The sequence below is a fragment of the Chanodichthys erythropterus genome, chromosome 11 (assembly GCF_024489055.1).
Source record: "Chanodichthys erythropterus isolate Z2021 chromosome 11, ASM2448905v1, whole genome shotgun sequence".
Taxonomy (NCBI): Eukaryota; Metazoa; Chordata; class Actinopteri; order Cypriniformes; family Xenocyprididae; genus Chanodichthys; species Chanodichthys erythropterus.
Window position 1 is genome coordinate 22,927,827 of NC_090231.1, and position 16,640 is coordinate 22,944,466.

At 37.8% G+C, this 16,640-nt stretch overlaps 1 protein-coding gene across 1 annotated transcript; it reads left to right on the plus strand.

The window, feature by feature from the left end:
- Positions 1–1,181: 1,181 nt before the first annotated feature.
- On the plus strand, positions 1,182–15,632 carry nae1 (nedd8 activating enzyme E1 subunit 1). The gene is made up of 20 exons (XM_067400603.1): positions 1,182–1,361; positions 1,682–1,785; positions 1,865–1,925; positions 2,064–2,094; positions 2,191–2,262; positions 3,031–3,110; positions 3,289–3,398; positions 3,514–3,623; positions 3,708–3,770; positions 3,873–3,936; positions 4,046–4,137; positions 4,224–4,283; positions 6,179–6,312; positions 6,525–6,600; positions 6,701–6,740; positions 7,284–7,370; positions 8,963–9,055; positions 10,155–10,269; positions 12,944–12,993; positions 15,352–15,632. Exons 1-20 carry the CDS (start codon positions 1,312–1,314, stop codon positions 15,459–15,461), a joined length of 1,602 nt encoding a protein of 533 aa, XP_067256704.1. The 5' UTR covers positions 1,182–1,311; the 3' UTR covers positions 15,462–15,632.
- Positions 15,633–16,640: the final 1,008 nt, after the last annotated feature.

Sequence of the window (16,640 nt, forward strand, 5' to 3'; positions counted from 1 at the left end):
AGACGCACTTGCAACCTATAAGTTGTGGCTATTTAAGTTTTAAAATGATCTAACTGACCGACACATCTATTTCGTTGTTGATCATATGTGTTATTGATCAAGATGATGTAATAGCTGTCATAAAAAAAATAAATAAAAAAAAACATCATTAATTTATTATATAATTAAGGTACAAATATTTATCTAAAAATGCAATATTGGATAAAGATGTAATTTTGCTAAGTGTACCCCTCATATGTGGTGGATAATAGCGATTTCCTTCAAATTTCTATTAAAACACAGCTGTAAAATACAGAACTAAATGCACAAAAAATGGTTCAGTAAGATTGATATTTGCATGGAATTGCTCGTAAAATATGTTTTTTTAACCCACTATTATATGTTTTTGTTATTTCTGGGTATACACATATACAATCACATATGGACTTTACGTTGAAATAAATGTTTTAATTGAATGCAAAGTGTAAAGTGTTTATTTGACGCAGAAGCAGTATAAATGATGTCTAAAGTGAGTCTGCAGCTGATTTTGTAACACATTTTAACTAAATTTTAACCTTCTTGAGACATCCTATAAATGTCAATATTGGACGTGCAAACGACGTCGTAAAAAGACGTCATAAAAACTTTCATTCTGGCTCCTCATGGGACGTCTGTTCAACGTGCAACAATGACGTCCAAACGACGTCGAAAAAAGACGTCCAAACGACGTCGAAAAAAGACGTCATAAAAACTTTCATTCTGGCTCTTCTGGGGACGTCTTTTCAACGTCCGACAAAGACGTCGAAATGACGTCTTTTGGACGTCCCTTTGCTCAGTGGGTTTGATGCTTTTTTTTTTGACATCAATTGGACATCAGTGTGTGGACGTCAAATTGATATAAAAAAAAATAATTGGAAAAAAGGATGTGGTGTGATTTACCCGAATGTCAGCATTTGAGTGAATTCACATAAATTGAGACACTTTTTGTCAATCAGTCATTCATCAACGATTAGAATGAAGACAAGCCTCATTTTGTAAAACACTGATAGGTTAGGCCTACTCTGAAGTCCTGCAGGTCTTTTCACATAGTTATGCACAAATTCTTATGAGGAAAGAAGGGAAAAACACTTAATGTTAGAAGTTTCCAAAAGGGACGAAAATTAAAAGAGCTGCCATATCATTCTCTTTTTCAAACGGCGCAATAGCTCCACCTCCTGGTCAAACAAAAGAAGAACATGTCTGTCTGCATCGAATCTGCGAATGACGATCTCAAGATAGTGAAACAGTGGCGTGCCGGTAGAATCAGTCCGTCACAGACAGAGACAGAGGACCATGACAGCCCTCAAAACGATCAAAGAGCAGAAGTATGATCGGCAGCTCAGGTATATATCAGTCTGTTTTTTAAACCACAGAATAATACAGCATGCATGCACAGTGATTCTTTTTTCGGCATTAGTTTAGCCTTTCGTACTAACGTTGACATACATAGAGGCCCATGGGTCATGGCAAGAGCTTTAATATCATGTCAGATGTATCATGCTTTAATTTAATACACTACAGCAACATCATAATCAGTCTAACTCCATAGCCTGATAATAACCTAGCTGATCAGAAACCATTAGATGCATGCATTTCCCAGATTGTTATTATAGCTATATACTTATACACTGGTCATTGAGTGGTTGTTTTATGTTTGTGTCAGGTTGTGGGGGGACCATGGACAGGAAGCACTTGAAAATGCCCATGTGTGTCTCATCAATGCCACTGCATCCGGCACTGAAATACTCAAGAACCTTGTGCTGCCAGGTATCAGTGTTTCTCATTGTGCACTGAGAATCTGTATGAATCATTGTGTTTACATGATATTTTCTGCTCTTTTTCCTAGGAATCGGTGCATTTACCATAGTTGATGGACACAAAGTGTCAGGGGAGGATGTTGGCAACAAGTAAATTTATTGGCTTCATAATCATTCTCTTGGTTTCATGATAATCTAGATTTTAAGCTTAAGAAATACAGTGTTATATGTGGATAAATGTAGCAGATTGCTTCTGCAGACATGGTCACGCTTTGATCTTTTCCGCAGCTTTTTTCTCAGCAACAGCAGTATTGGGAAGGTAAGCAGACAGGTGTGGGATGGTGTGTGTGAATTAAAAGAATACTTTCCAAACCTTGTGTGACATATTCTGAATGATGTTGTGCTTATTTTGCAGAACAGGGCTCAGGCTGCTACTGAACTGCTGCAGGAGCTCAACAGTGATGTGTCTGGAAACTTTGTCGAAGAGGTCAGTGTTATAAAATGTATTGTGGTTTTGCTATCAGTATTAAACCATATTTAATTTTAGATATTTGTTTTATCAAAGAAAACTTTATATAGCCGTGGTAGCTGGCATGGCATTAAACTATAAAGAGTCAATCGAGCAGTCAACTGTCAGTATTATGGTGTGTAATTTAATGGTCTAGTATCTGCTATACACAACCAATTAAAAGTTTGGACACACTTGCTCAAAACTATGAAACTGAAAGTATAATAATTGTGACTGAAATGTTAAACAAATCAAAACAACTTTATTTTAAATTGTTCAAGGTTTCCAACCTTTCCCAAGATTATGGTTTGGGGTCAATAAGATTTTATACTTTTATTCAGAAGTTAATACTTTGTGCCAGAAATGAATACTTAAAACAAGCTAGGTTGCATTAAAATTATAAAAAGTGAAAGTAAAACATTTATAATGTTACAAAATGTTTAATAAATGCTGTTCTATTTTAAAATATCAGTGTTTTATTGTATTTATGGTCAAATAAATAACTTGGTAAGCATAAGAGTTTTCTTTCAATAAAATTTAAAAACATATTGATTCCAAATGGTTTGAGCAGTAGTGTACGTAGGTGATTTTTTTTTTTTTAATGAAACTAATTGCGAGCATTTAATCATAAGCTTTTATATTAAAAGGGATTTAAGATCGTGAGTCACATAAAGTCAGGCAAGTGTGTCCAAAACTTTGAGAGGTTGTGTGTCTTTTCATTTTTTTATCTATTTTTTTGGTCTTCAGAGTCCCGATACGCTTTTGGACAACGACCCTGAGTTTTTTCACAGATTTAGTCTGGTAATGGGCGTCCAGCTTCCAGAAAGGTATTACCACCTAAACGCAAATCTGAATATATTGTTCCTTTATTATTTTCAGGCGCTTCTTTTAAATGCATTATCAAACAGGCTTGTTAAATAAAAGAGACATTATGCTCAAATTTAAGGGGTTGTAGATGCTTGTTTTTCAGATCAGCTTAAACTAACATGTTATTTATTTTGACAGCACATGTTTGAGGCTGGCCGCTGTGTTATGGGAGGCTGGTGTGCCCTTCCTTGTATGTAGAACATATGGACTCATTGGTTACATGAGGCTGATTGTGAAGGAGCACACAGGTAATAGACTAATTGATTGGCAATAAAAACATAAATTTATTTAAAGTAATTTTGCACATCCCTAACATTTATCAATAATTATGTTAAAAGGGTCTGTCTGTTTCTCTCACTTTAGTGGTTGAGTCTCATCCAGATAATGCCCTAGAGGACCTGAGACTAGACCAGCCGTTCACAGAGCTCAAACACCACATAGAGTCCTATGACCTGGACAACATGGAGAAGAAGGTCAGATTAAAGATGATGACAGAATGTTGTCTTTTTATTGTATGTGACCGACTTTTTAAGGTTTGCGTGTAAATTTTGTTTTAGGATCACAGTCATACGCCATGGATCATTGTGGTTGCCAAATACTTGGAAAAGTGGTATAGTGAGGTAATTTTATAAAATTATAAATATAAGCTTTTTTACCATGAGACATCCAAAATATCAGACCTTCTCAAAAACGTATTTATTTATTTCCTTATTTTTATCCAGCACAACTCTCAGTTACCGAAGAATTATAAGGAGAAGGAAGCTTTTAGACAACTCATTAGAGAAGGTAATTTAATTTGTCATAGCAGAGATTTGCCATGTTATCATTTCAATATTTTTCTTTCAGCTCAGGTCTCATTTGTTGTGGGTTTTCCTTAATTTCTGTGTTTTCTCAGGAATTCTAAAGAATGAGAACGGAACACCTGAAGATGAAGAGAACTTTGAGGAGGCAATCAAGAATGTGAACACTGCTCTGAACCCCACCAAGGTAGAGCTCCTCACATTTGAAGAGCTGTAGTTAGAGTTTGTGTTCCTTACATCTGATTTGTATTGATCTTTGTCCAACTGTGGTAGGTCTCCAGTGCAACGGAGGACATTTTTAATGCCGAACAGTGTGAAAACATTACCTCACAGGTTAGTAGGGATATGCAAAACTACTCCTAAAGGCCCAATATAAAACGAAGTTTCGAAATACGTGAGCAGTGACTGCTGAGTGTGGCGTTTAGATGAATATGTAAATATGTGCTGCTTGCTTTCCTCTCTGTAACAAAAATGAGAAAACTGCAAGCATTTTTTATAGAAAGCATAAGAAAAGCATCTGATCATAACAACATGGGTATGTTAGCACGAGCTCTGCAAAGTAGCACTCCAGTAAAGTCTTGTCACGTTTATTTATATGGCATTTTATTCAATAGACTGCTTAAAAGCAAGCAGCTTTACAGTATCAAACATGAAAAACACTGTCAGTGCCTCATTTCATCAGAAGCACAACTTAATTTTCCACAATAAAGCTGCTATCCAGTGTTTTCATGTTTTCACCCATGGAGGTCTTACCACGACGGACTCAACAGATGAAATGAGTCAGAGTAGAGTTCCACGTGAAAGAAGGCGGAGCCTTAGCCGACACCTCCTATTACGTTACCGTCACAGACCAATGGTAGTACGAAGGTGTTTTGCAGCTGAAGCAAACTTGTCCTGAGGGTGCACTTTGGCAAGCCGCTTTGAACTCCCAAAACAAATTCTAATCAAACTTAGTTTTGGCCAGATTTTGTTTGAAATGACACCACATCAGTTTGTTCTTCGATTTTGTTTGAAGTATATTGAGGCCTTAAGCCGCCTTTCTCCAGCATTCGCATATGATTGCTGCATTTCACTCCTAGTGGTAATCAGAACTTTCAAACGAAGCAGCTGTTACCTTCCCCTGATTCACTATGGTAAAATGAATGAATAATGAATGCATGAATATATCCATACAAAATAAATGACCACCAATATTATTTGAAAGGAATACAAAGTTGGATTTCTAATGTAATAATTATAAAATAAATATTCCAGACATAATTATTAATTACTGCCCATTTTACAGAAATTGTTTTTAAAGGGTTAGTTCACCCAAAAATGAAATTTGACATTTATTACTCACCCTCATGTCAATTCACACCCGTAAGACCTTCGTTCATCTTCATAAAGAGAATGACACAGAAGAGAAGATATTGTTGAATAAAGTCGTTATTTTGGTTTTGTTTTAGCACACAAAAAGTATTCTCGTCACTTCATGAAATTAAGGTTGAAACACTGCAGTCACGTCAACTTTTTCTAATGATGTCTTTAGTACCTTTCTGGACCTTTTAAGTGTTGATTATATTGCTGTCTATGAACGAGTCATATACCTCTCAGATTTCATCAAAAATATTGAGGTCTTACGGGTGTGGAACGACATGAGGGTGAGTCATTAATGACAGAATTTTCATTTTTGGATGAACTAACCATTTAAAAAAATAGCCTAATGTTTTAGTGCAAAAAATATTGGTAATTCTCACCTTGTGCTCATAGTTTTGATTAGAGTACATCACATCTGGTTAGGTGGTTGCATACGGTCTAGCTGCAAAAGTTCAAATATTTAAATGCATTTGAAGCTCAAATCGATCTGAAAATTCTGCATATGTATATGGTTGAACATCACACAGTTTTACAATTTGTTATTCTTCTGCTTATTTACCAATAGTGGCTAAATTAATTCAGAGATCTCATGCATTCACAGAAATTAACTTAATTCTGGTAGAAAAATAAGATAATTATGTGGATACATTTTCTTCTGACATGTAGAAAAATTTATTTTTATCACTTTTTTTATGTGCCCCTTTCTGAAAATACATAGTCACATGCTGCCAAAAACTGCTGCAGGTTTCCAAATTTAAAGAGTAAATATATTTCTCTCTCCTGGTGAAAAAACATCAATCTGTGTTATGTATGATTTTCAATAATATCAGTTTATGCATGACCAAAAGCTTTAATTTGTCTTATGATAGAGCGCATCCTTCTGGGTGATGGCACATGGAGTGCGGGACTTTGTTCGGAACGAGGGGAACGGAAACCTCCCTGTGCGAGGAACCATCCCAGACATGATTGCTGATTCAGACAAATTCATCAAGTTACAAAACGTGTAAGTATTCAGCTTTCAAATCACAGTGAGTCAGGAAGCTTCTTATTAGTAGTAATGTGTTTGTGAAATTTGCCTGCTATTGTAAATTGACAAACAGTTGATACTGGTCAGGTGATTGCTATATCAGAGCAAAAATGATCAGTTGGCTTCAGATAATTCCTGCTTACTGTGTTTTTGGTAAACTGGTATTTGTTTGACACTTTCAATTTCAGCTACAGAGACAAAGCAATGAAGGACGCAGTAGTTGTGTCCAAACATGTTGAAACGCTTCTACAATCAGTTGGCAAGGTATTCACATAATCAGTATACATTTGTGTAATAACTGCTGTTTATCTAATTGTATTTACACATTAACACTAATGAGCTGAACTATCTGTTTATTTCAAAGACTCCAGAAAGCATCTCTGAACAGGAAATCAAACTCTTCTGTGAGTACAGAATGCATATTTCCATAATCTGCTCTCAGATGAGAATGTTTTCTGTTTTTAGGTATTGTTATGAAACTAGATATTCCAACATTAAAGGCTGGATGGCAAATAACTTTCTCCAGCTCAACAGTGATATGACTGAAGTAGGCCTGTCACGATCATGAATTTTGTGCTGACGATATACTGTATTGTTTTATTAATCACTTTTTTATTTATTTATGTTTTTAAATGCTTTATTTTTCCCACCAATTGGAATGGTAACAAGAAGCTTTCTTCACATATTATTAAATGATTAGTTCACTTTAAAATGAAAATTACCCTGAGATTTACTCACCCTCAAGCCATCCTAGGTGTATATGACTTTGTTCTTTCTGATGAACACAATCAGAGTTATATTAAATAATGTCCTGACATTTCCAAACTTTATAATGGCAGTAAACGGGGGCGATGAGTTTTAAGCTCAAGAAAGTGCATTTTCATTTTAAGGTGAACTAATCCTTTCTTGGGCAATGCCTATGTTGTTTGGTGTTTTGTGTCCCACAGGTAAGAACGCAGCTTTCCTCAGAGTGGTGCGCTGCAGATCTCTGGCTGAAGAATACAGTGTGGACACTTTCAATAAGGATGAAATCAGTATGTTTTCTCTACGGTTTTCTGTAGGGCTGCCCCCTAGTCAACTAATTATTTGTTCATTTAAACCATTAGTCAATTAATCGCAATGTTTGTATTAATTTGAAGGGGTCATGAACTGAGAAATCAAAATTTCCTTAATCTTTTGACATATGATAGATCATTGTACTATAAAAACATCCAGTAAGTTTCAGAGATCAAAACTTTCTTGTTAGTCTAAAAACAGCTTATATTGAAGCCAGTCTGCCAAAATGACAGGTTCTGGAATGTGCACTTTATGACTTAATAGCGTGGCTAAGCACCGCCTCCGCAGAAGAAGAAAAACGTCTGCTTCTGCATCACTGCCTGTTTAGCCCCACCCACCAATTCACGCATAGTAGGTAAATAACGAGAGAGGCAAATGTAGGTCTACACAGAAACCAAACGATAAAGGTGGCTCCAAAGACAAGACGCTTGTGAAAAAACACAGTCTTTGCATTGGCTTCTTTCTGATCCCAGCATTTTTTTTTTTAATGAAGTTCCAGACCGTGTCAGTAAGAGACGCAGAGTCGTTTACAAACAAGGCATTTTGAGCAAGATTGAAATTAAAAGACGATGCTGTGCACAAGTGTGAGTAATGTTTTTTATTACGTGTGCACTTTTGCTTTGTCTGTTATTACAGATCGCTTGATATGTACTGGGTATTTTCGCGTTTTTAAATTGTGATTAAATTATATACAGAAAGTGATCAAAGAACACTCTCTTTATAAAGGCTGAAGCTGCCGATCACATAGCATGAGTTTATCTGGACTCTTGCCAAAATTGCCATTATGAATCTCTAACTTTATTTTGTTTGCAATGTTAATAATGATAGAAGCATTTGTGGGAGTGCAGAATTGACATGCTATGATATGACCACTGCCATCAAAACAACAGGCTGGCTGTCATCGGCTACAATGCTCATTGCTGCAAGCTTTTATGCGACGGGAGTAAACCTAAATATAGTGCTATAATCAACACTTTTCATAATTAGTTAAACGTGACAGCTGTAGGCCCTAATAGTAAAACGGTGGTAAAGTTTTCACAGTGGGGGTTCAATCCTTTACTGTACCACCAGTTCCACATGTAAGACTTATTTCATATGCAAAGATGTCAGCAAATCACAGCAGTGGGTGTTTACACTGAAGTCTCACAGAAGACACGCCCCTAAAACATAGCATTCAGACCAGAGGGCTAAAATCAGGGTAGAAAAATAGCCTTTTATTTCTAAATTATAACAATTTTTGATGGAAAAACTCATACTAACATTATAAGTTCACCTCAGGAAACACTATGAAATAATAAAAAATGCAGTTCATAACCCCTTTAATTACTTAAATGTATACTGAGGAAAATACTAAACCATAATGAGCGTTTAATATATATTGGCGTACTATTATGGAGCTAGGGGGCTAGTTCTTTGCCTGCCTATGGTTTATTTCAGTTTTGTAAATGTTATGGTCACTGTACAGGATTGTTTAGATGGATTTACTAACAGAATATGATGGTTCATTGTTGTGTACATCCATTCTTGGGTGTTGCTGTGTGTATTTAAGCAGTTGTTTCTGTTTCTGTAGCATCCTGTATGGACAGCACAGACAGTGAGATGGTTCTGTACCTCATGCTCCGCTCAGTCGATCGCTTCTATCAGCAACACTCCCGTTACCCAGGTCAGAAGAATTATCAAAATGGGCAACAACAAAAAAAAAAAAAATTTAAGAAATCCCTCATTGTTTAAATCCGTAAGCATTTTTGTATGATAAACTCAACTTTTTTTTGGGACATGGTACTATGGTACCATAAGAAAGTTTTACTGTTATTCAGAAAGGCTGCATTAAGGATTAGTTCACTTCTAAATGATAATTTACTCACCCCCATGTCATCCAAGATGTTCATGTCTTTCTTTCTTCAGTCGCAAAGAATTTAAGGTTTTTGATGAAAACGTTCCAGGTTTTTTCTCCTTTTACTGGACTTCAGTGGACTCCACTGTTGAAGGTCCAAATTTCAGTGCAGCAGAATTTCAATTCCAGTTTCAGTGCAGCTTCAAAGGGCTTTAAACGATACCAGATGAGGAATAAGCATCTTATCTAGCAAAACGATTGGCCATTTTCTAAAAAAATACAACTGTAAATGCTTTATAAACACAATGATCGCCTTGCAAGTCCTTGCAAGTGCTTCAGCTTTCCGTATTCTTCAAAAAGCTTACGCTGTATGTCCTACGCCTTCACTATTCTACTTACGGAAAAAAACGGAACTGGCGCCGTGTTCGTTCCGTAAGTTGAAGCTGCACTGAAACTGACATTCAGCAGTAGAGTCCATTGAAGACCAGTATAAGGAGAATAATCCTGGAATGTTTTCATCAAAAGCCTTAATTTCTTTTCGAAAGAAGAAAGAAGGACATGGACATCTTGGTTGACATGAGGGTGAGTAAATCATCAGGAAAATTTTAAATCCTTTAAATTGATCAAAAGTAACAGTAAAAACATTTATAAGAAATGTTATCTTTTTCATCACAGGAATAAATTACCTTTTAAAATATATTAAAATAGAGAAAAGTTATTTTAAATTGTAATTATTATTACTGTATATTAAATATTAAATGTATATTAAATATGTAAATATTTTTACTGTTTTTTTGATCAAATAAATCCAGCAGGGTGAGCATAAGAGACGTCTTTCCAAAACATTAAAATCGACCCCAAACTTGAACTATATATATATATATGAACTCTGTCACTCTGATAATATAGGGTGTAATATTTTTTTCAGGTGTCTACAATTACCAGGTGGAGGAAGACATTAACAAACTCAAGCTGTGTGTAAACAGTCTTCTACAGGAGTATGGTCTGAACGTCAATGTGAAAGATGACTACATCCATGAGTTGTAAGTTTAAGCTCAGAGTTAAGCCCCTGTGGTTTAAAGCAGTACAAACTAAATATTTATATAAAAATTTGTTTTGTAATATTGATAATTTGGTTCCCATTCAGTCGGTCACGTTCGACGTACGTCGGACTGACCGACGAATAGGAATCTCGCTAGTTCGAGTGTAACTAAAACGAGCTAATGCATATTGACATGCACTCATATGCATCAGCTGCTCTGCCATGCAGCGTGGGTATTTAACGAGTAGCAGGTGTATTGCATCTTCAATTTTTTTTCTTCCGAGCCGAATGGTGTTTGTTCCTGTTCTCTGCAAGCGTCTGCTAGAAAACGAGTCAAGCTTCTTGGTTGAACTTCTGTTTTTTTCGAGTGTGGGCGTACAGCACAGCAGCGGGGTCCTCATTTTATTTTCTGTTTATTATTATTGTGTTTCATTTGCCATTATTGAGCAAATAGCTGTTTTGACAGCAGCGTCAGTAGGCTGTTCTCACGGCCGGTACGGTGTGCTTTTGAGTGATGAAAAGCCATTTTTACGGCTGGTAATAGTGAGCGCCTTTAAAGAGAGGAGAGCACACGACAGGCTGCACACAATCCCTGTCTGTGTCGCAGCGGCTGTTCCCCTGCCTGCTTCAGCTATTTTAAAAGAGTAAAGTCCCTAAAAGAGCTTCCACAAGTAGAGCTTGCGTCTTTTTAAAGATGACATTCTAGTTGTGTGTTTCTGGATGCGGTTGTTTCCTGTCCTCACTGATGACCACGATCACTGTTTCACATGTCTGGGCATAGCATGATGAAACGATGTTCGTGGGTGGTTCATGTTTTCGTACGAGAACATGCTCATGTTGAAACGCCAGTCGCGACTCTGCCTAACACTCGCGGAGATCGGTGAGAGCAAACCTCTCGTTCCTCTGCGTGTCGTGTGCCGTCGGGCTGCAGTGCGAGTTGTCACAACAACCCAGTGCTCTCTCGCCGCTCTAGATGTGCGTCTCCTTGCCTATTCTCCATTGTAGCGCCCTCTCTGTTGCACCAGAAGAGGTCTACTTTGGTGAAATAGCTTGGGTGACTTGAGGTTGAGGGTTCTCCTTCAGGCAACCAAGCTCTGCAGCTTCTGGATTGGATTGCTGGTCCTTCTCAAAGGGGAACCTAGCATTTCATTAAGGGCTCCAGCTGAGGGTCAGATGTCGATTGCTGCATCGGAGAGAGAGAGCTGTTATGCTCTGGAAATGAGGGTGACGCTGTCAAGGGTGTGGACGGTCCCCAACTACATTGAAACGTCAACTGCCTCATCAACCGTCAAGGTGGTCTACGCTCCCGTCACATGTCGCAACTTGCCTGCCATCTCCTCCTTTGGAGTCAGAAGTATCTGAGGTGCTTCACGCCATTCATGTTCCTGGTGTGCTCAACTGTGTTGTTGACGAGCTCTCAAGACCTGCGCTGCCGGGATAGTGGCAACAAGTCCAGCTGATTTGGAGAGAGTTTGGAGAGGTTCAGGTAGACCTGTTTGCCTCACCAGAAACCTCTCACTGCCAGCTGTTTTACTCCCTGTCCGAGGGAACACTCAGTACAGATGCACTGAGACACAGCTGGCCCTGGCCCCGGGGACTTCGCAAATATGCGTTTCCCCCAGTGAGCCTACTTGCACAGACCTTGTGCAAAGTCAGGGAGGACGAGGAGCAGGTCCTGCTAGTTGTGCCCTATTGGCCCAACCAGACCTGGCTCCCGGAACTCGCACTCCTCGTGACAGCCCCTCCCTGGCACTTTTCTCTGAGATGGGGCACTATTTGGCACCCATGTTCAGACCTCTGGAAACCCCATGTCTGGTCCTGGACGGGATGTGGAGGTTCTAGGTGACTTACCCCTTGAGGTACTTAACACCATCACTTCAGCACGTACACCGTCTATGAGATGTGCTTACACCTTGAAGTGGAACCTGTTCGTCGAGTGGTTCTCTTCTCGCCGAGAAGACCCCCGAAGATGTTTGATTCAGTCGTGCTTTCCTTCCTGCAGCAAGGGTTGGAGCGTAGGCTGTCTTCCTCCACCCTCAAAGTTCATGCTGCCACAATATCTGCATACCATGTCCACATTGATGGCAAGTCTATTGATAAGCACAACTTGGTCGTCAGGTTTCTTAGGGGGGCAAGACTGTTAAATCCTCCTTGACCCCCCTCCATACCCTCTTGGGACCTTGCTCTGGTGCTTCGAGCATTCCAGAATGCTCCCTTTATGCCCTTGCGGTCAGCAGACTTAAAGATTCTGTCTATGAAGACTTTGCTGCTGGTTGCATTGGCCTCTATCAAGAGGGTAGGGGACCTGCAGGCATTTTTGGTCGATGAATCGTGCTTAGGGTTCAGGCCGGGTGACAGCCACGTGGTACTGAGACCCCTGGCTATGTGTCCAAGGTTCCTACCTCTCCCTTCAGTGACCAGGTAGTGAACCTGAAGCTGCAACGCACCTGCTACTCATTAAATACCCGCGCTGTGTGGCACAGCAGCTGATGAATATGAATGCATGCCAATATGCATTGGCTCATTTTAGTTACACTCAAAGTAGATTGGCCTCTCTAGTGAGATTCCTATTCATCAGTCTGTCTGACGTACGTCTCCTATCTAACTGAGTTTTCCTGGTCCCTCTGTTTATAATCAAATGGTAACAGTGTAAATGTTATTTTCATATCTTCCAGCTGCCGTTATGGAGCTGCTGAGCCACACACTGTCGCAGCTTTTCTGGGAGGTGAGTTTTTATGTTTTATAGGAGCCTGCAAAAACACTCCTCATCATACACATCATGCATACTGTGGGATCCTCTCTACTATATGGTTTTTATTGTATAAAGGCAGATCATATTCCAAATGTAAATATGACCTCTTTCATTGGCCGTCTTTACTACTGGCATTATTATATTCATTTTTAATTACCGGACAACTGTCGTATAGCACTCAACCATAGCAAAATCCAGGCGTAAATGCATTCAAAAAATGCATTGATCTTGAGTTAATTTGGTGATCGGATCTGTAGAACCACATTTGTAGGTGGTCCAGGACAAATTCTGACCACATTTGATGAAGATGTAAATGCTAATGTGGTTTTATTATCCATATTCAACTGCTAATAGATAACAATAACAATAATAATCATTATCTGTAACTCTGTATAAGTTGTATACATTTTCTGACTATATATTTCTATCTGACAATGATATTCATTGAAAATGAGATTCATGAATTTCTAACCAAGCGATATCGGCATTTTCTTCTCCGCTGTCGTAGTGAGAAAAAGACACTGTGGTCATATGATCTGGTCAACTGATTTCATAAACAATAACCCATGAATTATTCATTTGATTCTCTAGTTGCTTTCCCCAAACTCTTGCTCATGTCTCTGTCCTTGTCCATTAGCATGAAAGCGTTTTAAACATTTATTTAATTTTGCTTCTAAATCCTAAATAGCAATCTTCACTGTCAGAATCTTTCTTAAATAGTGAACATAAAAGGTCATAAAATGAGGTCAATTACTGACAATGTTTGGTTAACCCAACCTTAAATGTATTATGAAAGTGACGCTTCCACTGCTATCTCAATCCAATTACATAGGAGTCTTATTGTGTATCCAGAAACCATCCAGATATATATTTTTTTTATTGTAACCACTTACAAACAATGTACACAATCAAATCACTGAATAACACATATGATCAGCCATAGGTTGAGCATAGCCAGTAACAAACAGAGATCACAATAAAACAAACTAACATAAAAAAAATAATAATAAAAGAAAAATTTAAATAAATAAATAAATTAGATAAATCAAAAGGGGCTTTTTAAATTCATTTATATGTGTCTATCAGAAAATTGAGGGCTTTTGTGTTTTTAATCAATTTTAAAGTTTTACACAAGAGTTTAACCTCATTCATCCACTGGCTAAAGTTAGGTTTAGATTTAAACCAACTGCACTTATGAATGAAAAACTTTCCAAAACATAACAAAAAATTAGAAACCAAATCAAACTCTTTGTTTTCCAGACAAATACCAAACCTAATTATCTTTACAGTAAGGGGAGGGAGTTCAAGCTCTTTAGACCATAACCATTTCTGCATATCTCTCCAAAAAGGTTGCACCATATCACAACAAACGAACACATGCTCTAAATTTTCAATATTTGTTTCACAAAAATTCACATCAAAATTAAATTTCAATCTTAAAAATCATTGGTAGGATAAATCTCATTTAAAATTTTGAAGTTCACCTCCTTAGCTTTAGGATGGAGGGGAAAAGACAGATAATTTTTTCTTTTTTTTTTTTCAAAAATCCTTAAGCATGTAATCCCGTTTAATAGGGTTTGGATAATAAGCATGTAAAATAAATTTTCTAGTGACGCTGTTTGTGCATTTTTGACACAAAAATCACAACCTTCTAAGGAGAGCTTGTTCAATTCTGGGGAGACTTACAAGTACAAAATGTCTTCTCTAACCATTAATCTTACAACAATTGGAATAGCTCTAACCATTCTATTGTAAATATTAACAAAGCACTGCAGCTGGAAATTCTCTATACAGTAACAGATTTCCATTATTATCTGGGCAACCGCCCAAATCCCTTTGGATTTCCATTCCTCATACAGATTTTCTGCCAAACTTTATATATCTGTTATTCCAAACTGGAGTGTTGTGAGGTGTAAAGTTATGTTTAAACAATAGTTTCCAATAGAGCAGCACTTGCTGATGAAAGGTTGAAAGTTTAACTGGCAGGGAGGTGTTTTCCTCCCAGTTGCATTGGGGACAATAAACCAAAAAGAGTGACTATTTTGAATAAAGGATTTTAACCACTTCAATTTCAAAACACCATTCATAATGTCAAAATCGACTGCATTCACACCGCCATCTTCATAATTTTTAATCATACCATCCTTTCTTATGTAGTGACATTCCTCCAAATAAATTTCAAATTCACCTTATTTATTAATTTAATCATCCGTGTCGATATGGGCAAGGAGAAGGCTGGGTATATTAATCTGGACAAACTGAAACCATCCAGATAAAAACAACATGGTAATGCCAGTTGTAAAGGGGCCCATTGTCTGTCTTTTGTTGCAGGATCAGCGGCTCAAGAAGCCATCAAAATCATCACGCACCAGTTTGTACCTTTCAACAACACATTCCTCTATAACGCCATGTCACAGACCTCTGCTACTTTTCAGCTGTAGATCAATCATCCCATCTGTTAGTTCATTCCTTTATCAAAGTGTTTGCCTCAAATTGGCGCTCTAGTTTGTTTGTACTTACTTTGATTGATGGTGTTGCTTTTTGACAAGACCAGAACTGATGCGGCACATTGAATAAATTGTGTATCTCCAAAGTTTTTGTTTGAGGTTTTGTATGTGTGCTCTTTTTACAACAGACTGAATGTCTCTCTTCACTGTCATACATGTACAACAAGCAATTTTTTTTTCATAAATGTCCTAACCAGCAGTTTAGCTCTTAGATAGTTGCATAATTATAATGTCTCCGTTTCTGCGCTCAGCCTGCATTGTTAGATATAAGTGTTACATTTTCTCATGGTAACTGTAGAACTACTGTTTATATATGTCATATAATTTTTCTAAATATATCCCAGCAGTGCTAAGCTCTAGTGTGGCGAGCTGCTGCTGTTTGTTTGAGTAGATTACAGAGTTATTTCCTGTTGTAGGGTGGAGTGCTGTGTCTCTATGGCCGGTCTAAAAGCAGACATCTGTCTGTGGTTTGCAGAGAATAGCTAGGTTTTCCTCACAGGGAGTCTAGACGCAGGAAAGGACACAATCAGTGGCACGTAAACGTATATTTTTACTCATTCCCAAGCCTCCAAGAATCTAAAACTTACTGAATGACCTGGTTTACCCTGGAAAATGTTTAGGAAAAGTTATAGAAAAGTCAGGACACTCCTGTCAGTGTGTTTTAAAGCCCCAAACCACTGGAGGGCACCCTCCCTCTTCTCTCTCTCTCTTTTTTTTTTTTTTTTTTTGGAGTACATTTTCCATGTTTTTCCTTTTTTGCACATTCCAGTGTAGAGTGAATAATTCATAACTGCAGGCTGTCCTTAAATTGATTTGTTGAGCAGGACAATGTTAATGAGAAACCAGGCCACGTTGTTCAGTTACTACATTGTTTTCACAGAAGCAGAAATGTTTAAACACTCCTTTCTCCTGACTAATATATAGATGACTGTTACGAAACTTTCCCTGTGACCCATGAGGAGGATGGTGTATCTGGGCTTTGTTTATGAAGGATTGCTGGGCTCAGCCTGCATCTTGTAGATTATATTAGGTTCAACTTTACTGTCGTTGTGTAGAGTACAAGTACAGAGCCAGTGAAATGCAGTTAGCATCTAACCAGAAGTGCAAATGTAT